This window comes from Stigmatopora argus, chromosome 18 (assembly GCF_051989625.1).
Source record: "Stigmatopora argus isolate UIUO_Sarg chromosome 18, RoL_Sarg_1.0, whole genome shotgun sequence".
Taxonomy (NCBI): Eukaryota; Metazoa; Chordata; class Actinopteri; order Syngnathiformes; family Syngnathidae; genus Stigmatopora; species Stigmatopora argus.
The window spans coordinates 2520990-2531101 of record NC_135404.1 but is presented as its reverse complement, the minus strand read 5'-3'; the positions used below and the strand labels follow the sequence as shown (position 1 = coordinate 2531101).

General features: G+C 37.4%; 1 protein-coding gene across 1 annotated transcript in view; it reads left to right on the top strand.

The window, feature by feature from the left end:
* The first annotated feature begins 838 nt into the window (after positions 1-838).
* The window catches only part of reep3b (receptor accessory protein 3b), a 29116-nt gene continuing 19842 nt past the window's right edge, over positions 839-10112 (top strand). The window contains exons 1-4 of the mRNA XM_077625524.1: positions 839-1154; positions 6111-6183; positions 8205-8281; positions 9928-10048. Of these exons, the coding sequence (XP_077481650.1) occupies positions 1123-1154; positions 6111-6183; positions 8205-8281; positions 9928-10048 (303 nt within the window). The 5' untranslated portion in view covers positions 839-1122. The remainder of the gene's footprint in view (positions 1155-6110; positions 6184-8204; positions 8282-9927; positions 10049-10112) is intronic.

Genomic DNA, 10112 nt, shown 5'->3' with positions numbered 1-10112 from the left:
TGGCCAGCCGATCGCAGGGCACAAGGCGACGGACAACCATGCACACTCGTACCTAGGGGTAATTTAGAGTACAGACGCTCCCCTACTTACGAACATTCAACTTACGAACAACGGTACATACGAACATGTCTGCAAATTGCATTTTATGATGAAAAAAAGAAGAAAACTGTGCAATCGTCGTTAGATCGCTTCTTTCGGCCAGTTTCTAACACATAAATCTCTCTCTCTCTCTCTCTCTCTCTCTCTCTCTCTCTCTATACAGTACTGTACATATTCTCTCCATTTTATTAAATGTTTTTTCAGTACAAACCAATGCGTGTTACTTATACAAGCCTTAAACATACAAATGCACTTATATCAACCTTCAATATACTTATATAGGCCTTAAACATAAATTATAATACAAAATATAACACTGAATCAACTTACGAACAATCGCTCGGAACCTAACTCGTTCGTAAGTAGGTGAGCGTCTGTATTAAAAGGAAAAAACGCAAATTACCTGCAATTGGCTGGCCACCAATTCAGGGTGTCCCCCGCCTTGTGCCCGAAGGCAGCTGTGATAGGGTGCCGGACAATAACCCGACATCCCCCCCCCCCCCCCCTCCCGATTCATGCCACAGAATGAATCAGTTGTAATGTTATCGTTCACTCTACAGACCAATTTATAAACACTTCGTCGATTTAAAAAAGGTCTCATGTCGGGCAGACTAACCCTCCCCAACCAATGGAAATAGTTTTTGTAGATGAACTGGCCAATAGAAGATTTAGATTTTGACCAATAGGAGTTGTAAACAAGCCTTCTTTCTTCGTGACGTAAACGTTTGAGTGTCGTCCAGCGAGTTGCCAGAAACCAAGAAGCAGCGAACTATCAAAGGAGGTACAATAATTACCCATGGAAAAAAGATAGCGCCTTCAACCAAAATAGCTGGTGAATGTCAATATTCTCATGAAATTCTATCGGTCATGACCACGTGAAAAAACCCAATCAAGAACAGATTTTGGGACAAATCGAGTGGCTACAGCAAAGCTTCCTACCTCGCAAGTCGTGTGGAAGTTTGGGCAAGTTTACTCGTTCACTTCGTCTTTTACCTTCACGGATCACTTCAGAGACTTAAGAACATGGTATCCTGGATAATTTCAAGAAGCGTCGTGTGAGTATAAAATAGCAGACAGTGGTTATAGTGTAATTAATTGTATTTTGAATGCTTGGTAGAATATGGCGAGTTCCTGAAAATTAGCTTCTTAGCATGTTTGGCTAACTAGTTATCGTTCTTTCTGAGACAGTTATCGTACTTAATTTGGTAGATACAATAGAATAAATGTCATGCCTTTAGCACGTAATAAATATAATTTTCAGTAATATTTTGTTATCTGTCTTGTGATTTACTCTTGAGCCTCGATTGTTTTTAAATGCTCCTATTTTCCGAATTAAATAGTCCCTGTTGTCAGTGAGTCATACATCCATCATCCAGCTACTTTCATTGGCTTAATTATAACCTTAAATTTTGCAACATGTCTATCTATTGAGGAGTGCCAGCATTAGTTCTGCATAACAGAGGCCAATCCTGTTGAACTTGACATTCCACATTTAAATACACTATGAACTCCAAGTTAAAATGAATACATTGTTGGACTGGGCGAAAGTAATGACTTGTTAAGACAAATGGCAGTGGCTCCGTAGCCGGTAACCGGCCGGTCAAATAGTCCCAGGGGCTATTTAGCCGGTAACCGGCCAAATAGCCTATATGGCTATTAAGCCGGTGTGACAGTATATCTTATTTATTTAAATAGTAAACCCTTACCCTCCTTTCATATTTTCACAACCTTTATCAAATAACAGTACACTATCTCAGCATTATATTAATATTGCTCTGATTTGTCTTTGAGTCATCAAAACACAGGGATACTACTTTAATGTAGACTACAGTGGTACCTCGAGATACAAGCTTAATCCGTTCCGGAACTGAGCTCGTATGACGAGATTCTCGTAACTCGAGCGGACGTTTTCCATTGAAATGAATGGAAAAAGAATTAATTCGTTCCAGCCCTCTGAAAAAACACCAAAAACAGGATATTGGATTGGAAAAAATGTTTTATTTCTTCTAATTCACCATCTATTAACAAAGTAACACATAACTAGTGGTTTAATAGTAATAAAATGTGTTTAATCTAACTAAAATTGGGCAGATTTCGCCGACAGGAGACAGAGACGTTTGGGGGCGTGGGGTTCGTTTTTTTCCCACGACAACGCACTCGTAAACGGAACAAACAAATTTAAATTAACTTGGATTAATATATACAGACACTCAAACATACGTTTAATGTAACTTTACACAAAACTGAATTCTAATTTTGTTTTCATTTTTTTTTACCTTCGTTCTGGCCGGGTTAGCTGTTCTGCCCTCACGTTCGCTATCGATGGAATGTTTGCTGTTGTATTGCCTTCAAAATATTCCCAAAATGATGCACACAAATGTCCTCAAAATAGGATAAAGCACGACCACTTGCCAACGAGAAATAGTCTTTAAGGAACGAACGCGGTACCTTTCCTAAGAAAGAATAACAGAAAATGACATAGCTGAGCTTCCCACGTATTGATTGTGGGTAATGAAGTTTTATTCTGAGAAAGGTATGGGTGTTGTTTGCAGGAGTATACTTCATTACCCAGAAAGCCTTCTTTTTGCATGCGCGTTGTGCGTTTCCTGGTCCGAGGAGGAACTCGTTTTAATTATTCGTTCCGTGCTCGTAAATATTGTTATACACGAAAGATATGCAAAAAAGACCTGGCTTGGTCGCATCACAAAATTTTGACCGCATAACGGGCGAATTATTCGATCGAAATTTCCCCGTAAGACGAGCATTTTGTATGACGAGCGGTCGTATGACGAGGTACCACTGTATAGGCAAAGTCAATCCATTATGAGAATTGAAATTTGGCAATATTTCTCCCATTTCTAAAGCAATACTCACAATAATTGGCAGTTATTGTTTATTTTATAAGTGGCAATAACACATCAAATTTCAATAAGATTGGTTGAATGGTTTAGAAAATCCCATATTCACTGAATGTTAAATAATAGTCATTAAATCCCTATTCACCTAATGTTAAAATCTTTCATGCCAATTGGGTGAACAGGAAAAAAAATTAACTGTCCATCTGATCTTTATCAAATTTGGTGGGAAGTTTACCTCTTATAAAATAAATAATAACTGCCAAATATTGTGAGTATTTGTTAAAAATTATTGCCAAATTTCAATTCCCAAAATGGATTGACTTTGCCAATAGCTGTTTCTACTCACACTGTACTAACACTTTTATTACTATCAGTATCATCACACTGTACTAACACTTTTATTACTATCAGTATCATTGGAATTGTATGTAACACTTGTCTTAAAACACCATCCGCGCAGTGCTCGCAGAGATCTTTGCTCAAGGGAGTTGCGGCCAGAAAGACAGTGTGGCTGAAATCATAAGCAGCCTCTCGCGTCTCGGCCACCTGATATTCTCGTATGCACGTATCTTAAAAATTGTCTCGTATCTCAAGGCAATTATTTGCTCAGAATTTACTCATACCTCAAATTCATCCTATGTCGCGGCACTTGTATGTCGAGGTATTACTGTAATACCTTGACATACGAGTGCCCCGACATACGAGCAATTTGAGATACGAGTAAAATTTTGAGCAAATATTTATCTTGAGATACGAGACAAATTTTCATATACGAGCATACAGCGGACGCAAGAGGCTGCTCATAAGAATATCATGGGCACCGTTTTTCTGATTGCAACTCCTTTGTGTAATGTCTTTACGAGCGTTGCATTTTTTTCAGTGTTTTTTCCCCCGTTAGTCAGTGCGAATGGCGGAGCTTGTTCGCTAATACGAGAGTAGTATATACTACTTTTCGCTGGCAAGTGGTCGTGCGTTATCCTATTGTGAGGACAATTAAATGTGTGCATCATTTTGGGAATATTTTGAAGGGAAGACAAAAGCAAACAACCCTCGATAGGTTGCAGCTGAAAGTCAGGGTGGAGGCGGGGAAAATAGAGCCAAAGGTATAAAAATTTAAAACAAAATTAGAATTAAGTTTAGTGTAAGGTTAGATTAAACTTATTTTTGAGTGTCTGCATGGTAATCCAAGTTCATTTAAATTTGTTCATGTTATGTTACGAGCGCATTGCCGTGCAAAAAGTCTTCCCCCTCTCCCCTCGCCCTCTGTCCCTTTCTCTCCCCTCCGCGAAATCCGTCTAATTTTAGTACTATTAAACACATTTTAGTACTATTCAACCACTAGTTATTTGTTACTTTGTTAATACATGGCGAATTAGAACAAATAAAAATGTTTTTCCAATCCAATATCCTGTTTTTGGTGTTTTTTCAGAGGTTTGGAACAAATTAATTTGTTTTCAGTTCACTTCTATGGGAAATGTTCGCTTGAGTTACGAGCAAATCGACATACCAGCTCAGTCCCGGAAGCTCGTATCTCGAGGTACCACTGTACTGTAATGTGAACCCGAAGTTGTTTGGTTTCATGGCGACGTAGTCTTTGTCAGCACGAAACTGCTAATGTTAGGAGATTGAAGTAATATAGGGAGGAAAAAGAGTCATAATATTACGTTTTGTTCTTTTAGGTACATGAACCAGAAGTTGTTTAGTTTCAAGGACATGAATGTGTTAATATTAGAAAATATTAGGACATTTAAGTACCGTATTTTCACGACTATTTGGCGCATCGTATTTTACGCCGCAGTGTCAGTAACGAGTGCTATTTCTGTATTTTAGACACAAAGCACGCACCATTTCATTAGACGCATATATATTATATATTATATATGGATGAAAATCGAAACGCAATAGCGCTGGCTACCGGAAGCAGCCTATTTCCGGGTTCCGGTGCGCAGTGACTGCTGGGAAATATAGTTCTTGCACGCTACACCCACACGCTAAAAACATGTTTTAAAAAGGCAACGGAAGCAAAACTGAGTTCGGTTGTACTTTATTTAGACATTTTACAACTCACTCACGTCATCATCACCCACAAATCCCTCAAAGTCCTCATTTTCTGTGTCCGAATTAAACTATTGCCCAAACAAGCATTCCAAAAAGCCGGGCGGGTCCCCTCTCTTCGTTCTCAGAGTCACCGTCATTTCCATCAATCCATTCACAAATTGTAGCGTAAGAAGCCCGGCGCTGCCTGCCACTTTTCGTGAAGCCAGACATGGCATATATATATTATTTATGGATGATTATCGAACCGTAATAGCGCTGTCTACGAAAGCAGCCACAGACACTATTTCCGGTGCGCAGTGACTGCTGGGAAATATAGTTCTTGCACGCTACACCCACACGCTAAAAACACGTTTTTAAAAAGGCAGCGGAAGCAAAACTGAGTTCGGTTGTACTTTATTTAGACATTTTACAACTTACTCACGTCATCATCACCCACAAATCCATCAAAGTCCTCATTTTCTGTTTCCGAATTAAACAATTGCCCAAATGAGTCTTCCAAAACGCCGGGTCCAGCGTTTGTAGTTCTCAAGCCTCCGGGAATGACGGCAAGCTCCGAGTTTATTTATATATATATATATATATATATATATATATATATCTATCTATCTATCTATATCTATATATATCTATATCTATATCTATATCTATATCTATATATATATATATATATATATATATATATCTATATCTATATCTATATCTATATATATATATATCTATATATCTATATCTATATATATCTATATCTATATCTATATCTATATCTATATCTATATCTATATATATATATATATATATATATATATATACATATATATATATAGGTATATATACATATATATATATAGGTATATATACATATATATATATATTTTACGATTTTAAGGGAATTTTAAGGGTGCGGCTAATACGTGGAGGCGGTCAATATGCGAGAAAATTCAGTAACAGAGACGACAGTTTTAAATTTGAAGCTTTTCAGCTGCTGGTGTGCCCTGTGATTTTTTTCTCAATGCAATAAGTGCCATAGCTTAAAAAAAAGTTTGAAAAACAACTGCGTACAATATTATACATATGCTGTATGTTGTTTCCTTGCAGGCTCATTTTTGGAACCCTGTATCCTGCATACTACTCCTACAAAGCTGTGAAGACGAAAAATGTCAAGGAATATGTAAGACCATATTTGTACACGAAACACACACTAGCTACAATGCACATACATGAATACTTTGAGATACGAGCTTAATGCATTCCGTGTCCGAGCTCGTATGTAAATTTACCAGTATCTCAATTCAATTTTTCCCATATAAAATACAGTCGTACCTCTATTTACGAAATTAATTGGTTCCAGAACTTCTTTCGTAACTTAAAAAATTTGTAAGTAGAGCAGTACTATATATGTAAATTTTCAATTTCATTCCACGGTTCTCACACAACTACAAACTAAACCCTTTAAAATTTTGTATGAAAGATGTGAGAAACACAAAAAGGAAAGAAAATGATAGGAAAATGATTTATTAATGTCTTAAAATTAATAACAATCATACAAAATCTATCTAGTTGAAACAGATGGGAACAAGAGGAAGCTAACGGTAGGCAACAAAGAGAGAGCAGACAAAAACAAACATAAACACACATCTAATGAACATAAACTTAAGAATTCAAAACAATATTACATTGAACTTTTATTTTCATTAACGTTTTATGATTTCTTTGGCATCTAATTTTTTACCCATTTTATTTATCGCCACTGCTTCTTACCTGTTTGGATTGAAGTTCCCCTACGGTGGTGCTTGCTGATAGACGTTTTGAGAAAAATCCATCTCAAGACAATTGCCTTTGACGACTTTTAATAACATTTCTAAATTGCAGAAGACAAACGTCAAAGTGGGCGATTGCACCACTTGTGAACACTTTTTCAGGATGTTTTTTCCACAAAGTCGAAAAGTTCATTACTCCCCCGTTTTTTTTCTTCTGATTTGTGCTGTTGAATTGGTGGCTGCTTCCTCCTCAGCCGCCTTTTTGTTGAATTCCTTGTGTATTGCTGAGCATTGCATTTGGTCCTGCTCCGTTGAGAGTTCGTTTTGGTGCCCCCCACCAACTCATCAACGCCTTTATATGCTAAAGGAGTAGCACGCCATTGTGGCATAAAAGAATTCAGCTGGTAGGTAACTTTTAACGTTAATGTGCTCTGCCATGCGGTTAAAAGTGACACAGAGGAAGTGAACACTTTTCCCCTCTGGAGATGCATGCATGTTGTGGTGATCTGTTTGCTGAAAATAAATAAAAATACATTCTCGTGAGGTGCAGAGCTCCGAGGTGTAGTGGCTGGTCTCTCCGCCCAGGTTTTATCAGAAATGCAAGCGCCGTTCAACCTTACGCCGTGGTTCTTATTTGAAAATAATACTTGCTCGGCGAATTGGACGGCAGAGAGCATCAGCGAAGGGGAATTTTTTATTATTTTTGTTTTTATTTTTTTTAGAAATGAAAGTGAAGTTTAGTTTCCTGGCCAGTCGGCCGACGATTCTATGGCCCACGCCCGCGGTGGCGGCCGGGGCTTCGGCGGCCTATGCTGCTGGCTGGCTTCCTGGAAAAGCTAGCCTTAATCAACAAGTTCAACCGTCCTCACGGTTTAAAAAAAAAAAAACAAAGCCTGTGTTTTGACAGATTCATTTATAACAGACAGTGGTGTTTTTGAGTCGTTTTGTTACCTGACATGTTTAGTCAGGCAAGTATAGTAATCCCGCGAATATCGCAGACAATGGGTCCATGGCCACAAGAAGAAGGACTTGGACTAAAACTCCCATTTACCTATTTTTTTGGATTTATATCAAGTGGAGAGGAACTATTTTCACTGTGAGTACAGTATTTAAAGTAGTTACATTTTAAAACATATACATTATATTTATATATTAATACATTAGTCGTTTGACATGTATATAGCTGTAATATTTAATAAATATACACTGATAATTGTACTTGTATTTCTGTAATGGCGCCAAAACATGTACAGTAAAACCTTGACATACGAGTTCCCCAACATATGAGAAACTTGAGAATCTAGAAAAACATCGAAACAACTGCAGGCCTCGCTGGCCTCAGTTAAAACATTATCGTTCTTGGATGGTCACTTTTTGTATTTGAAAGCAGAAATTGCAGTGTTTGTTTTATTTTTCTACTGTGTGTTTGTAGGTCAGGTGGATGATGTACTGGATAGTTTTTGCCCTATATACTGTGGCGGAGACAATCACTGACCTGACACTGGCATGGTGAGTTAACAAGAACATCTATTGGTTTAGTAAAGTCTGACATGATGACAGTTGGACCTTAAAGATCCCTTTTTATGTACTTAATCATCAAAATAAACTTTCAGAGTTTAGAAAGTGTACGTGGCACCCAAAAACCCCAAGCTTTATCTCAAAACTACTTTTGGGCTTGGAGGCTAAAACAGGGGTCACCAAGTCCGGTCCTCGAGAGGACTTATCATATCTTTTTTTCATATCTCCCTTCTCCAAAACACCTGACTCCATAACCAGGATCGTTACTAGGCTTCTGGAGAGATTGCTGAGGAGTTGATTATTTGAATCAGGTGAGTTTGGGAAGGGAGACATGGGAAAACATACTGGATAGGTGGCCTTGAGGACTGGAGTTGGTAACCCTTGGGCTAAAATTTGGGATACTTCTGACATAATCAGAAATCAGGTACCATATTTTCTCGCATATAAGCCGTATTTGTCGCAAAAAAAAAAAGATGACTGAATCCAGGTTACGGCTTAAATGCGCACATAGACTTAACATGCACGAAACTGCAAGGTGACAAAGATGAAACGCCATAACGCAAGATAGTGCGGCCAATACGGTCATTTATTTCAAAATAGAGAAAAGATAAACAGATAAAACGATAAACAAAATTTATTTTGACGTCTATGAATGAAATTCAAGAAAAGAAAAACGTATCTTGCATAAAAAGTGAAAAAACTCACTTATATATTGATACATGTGTTCGTAGTGTTTACCATGTCAGCACATCCCAATAGTTGTTAAGGCTGATTAAAGGTCTTGCGGTCGATCATTAACATATCAGCTTTGATACCTGCGAAATGTGTATCTCATGCTATTATTGCACCCAGAGACTTGGTGAAAACTATAGCGATATGGGCACACTTCCTGGATGTACTGCTCACCTGACTTCCTTTTCAAATTTGTCTATGTACAGGCGATACGATTTTGGAATACAGAAAGAAAATATTTTGAAGGTTTAGCTGCATGATTGTATTTGTGATTATGAAATAAAACAAAATTCCGCTTTGATTTTTTTTTTTTAATTTCTTGTTCAAAAGTGACAACTATTGCAGTAATATGAACCATCGAAAGTATCGATATATGTCGACATTAGAAGGAATATGGCCACCACAACACCTTAAACGTCTGATAAGAAAATTGTAATTTCTGTCATCAAAAAGCATCATGTTCTTGTCAAGATAGACTTATTTATTTTTTCAAATTGAATAATCTGATATTTTGCATTTACTAAGACAGGCATATTCACTTCCTTACGATATTGACCCAAATAATGTGCAATCCAGCAGACGAGTCTTTCAATTCATACAGTATCTCAGAAATACCACGTGCAATATTTTTTCTTAAGATATTCCCTTCAAAGTAACACATTTGTACTCCCTATTAAAACCATGAATATGGAGGTGAAAATTGTGAATCAGGGGACGTCTTATACGAGAGAAATTTTAAAATTCAACAATTTTAAGGCAATTTTAAGTGTACGTCTTATATGCGAGAAAATATGGTACTAATAGAAAATCAGTCAAATTATAAAAATGTTATTGTAACTGATGTGGAATGACAGTTTGGATAGGCACATTTTATTTGTGTGTCAGTATGTGTTGTCTCTTTCCAGGTTTCCTTTGTACTATGAACTGAAGGTAGCATTTGTAATTTGGCTCCTTTCCCCCTACACCAGAGGAGCAGGTCTCATTTACAGGAAATGTTTGCACCCGCTACTGTCTTCCAGAGAGAGGGTGAGTTCCATTGTAACTGAGGCCTGCAAAAGTTTCGGTGACTTTTACTTGATTATCCGCAATA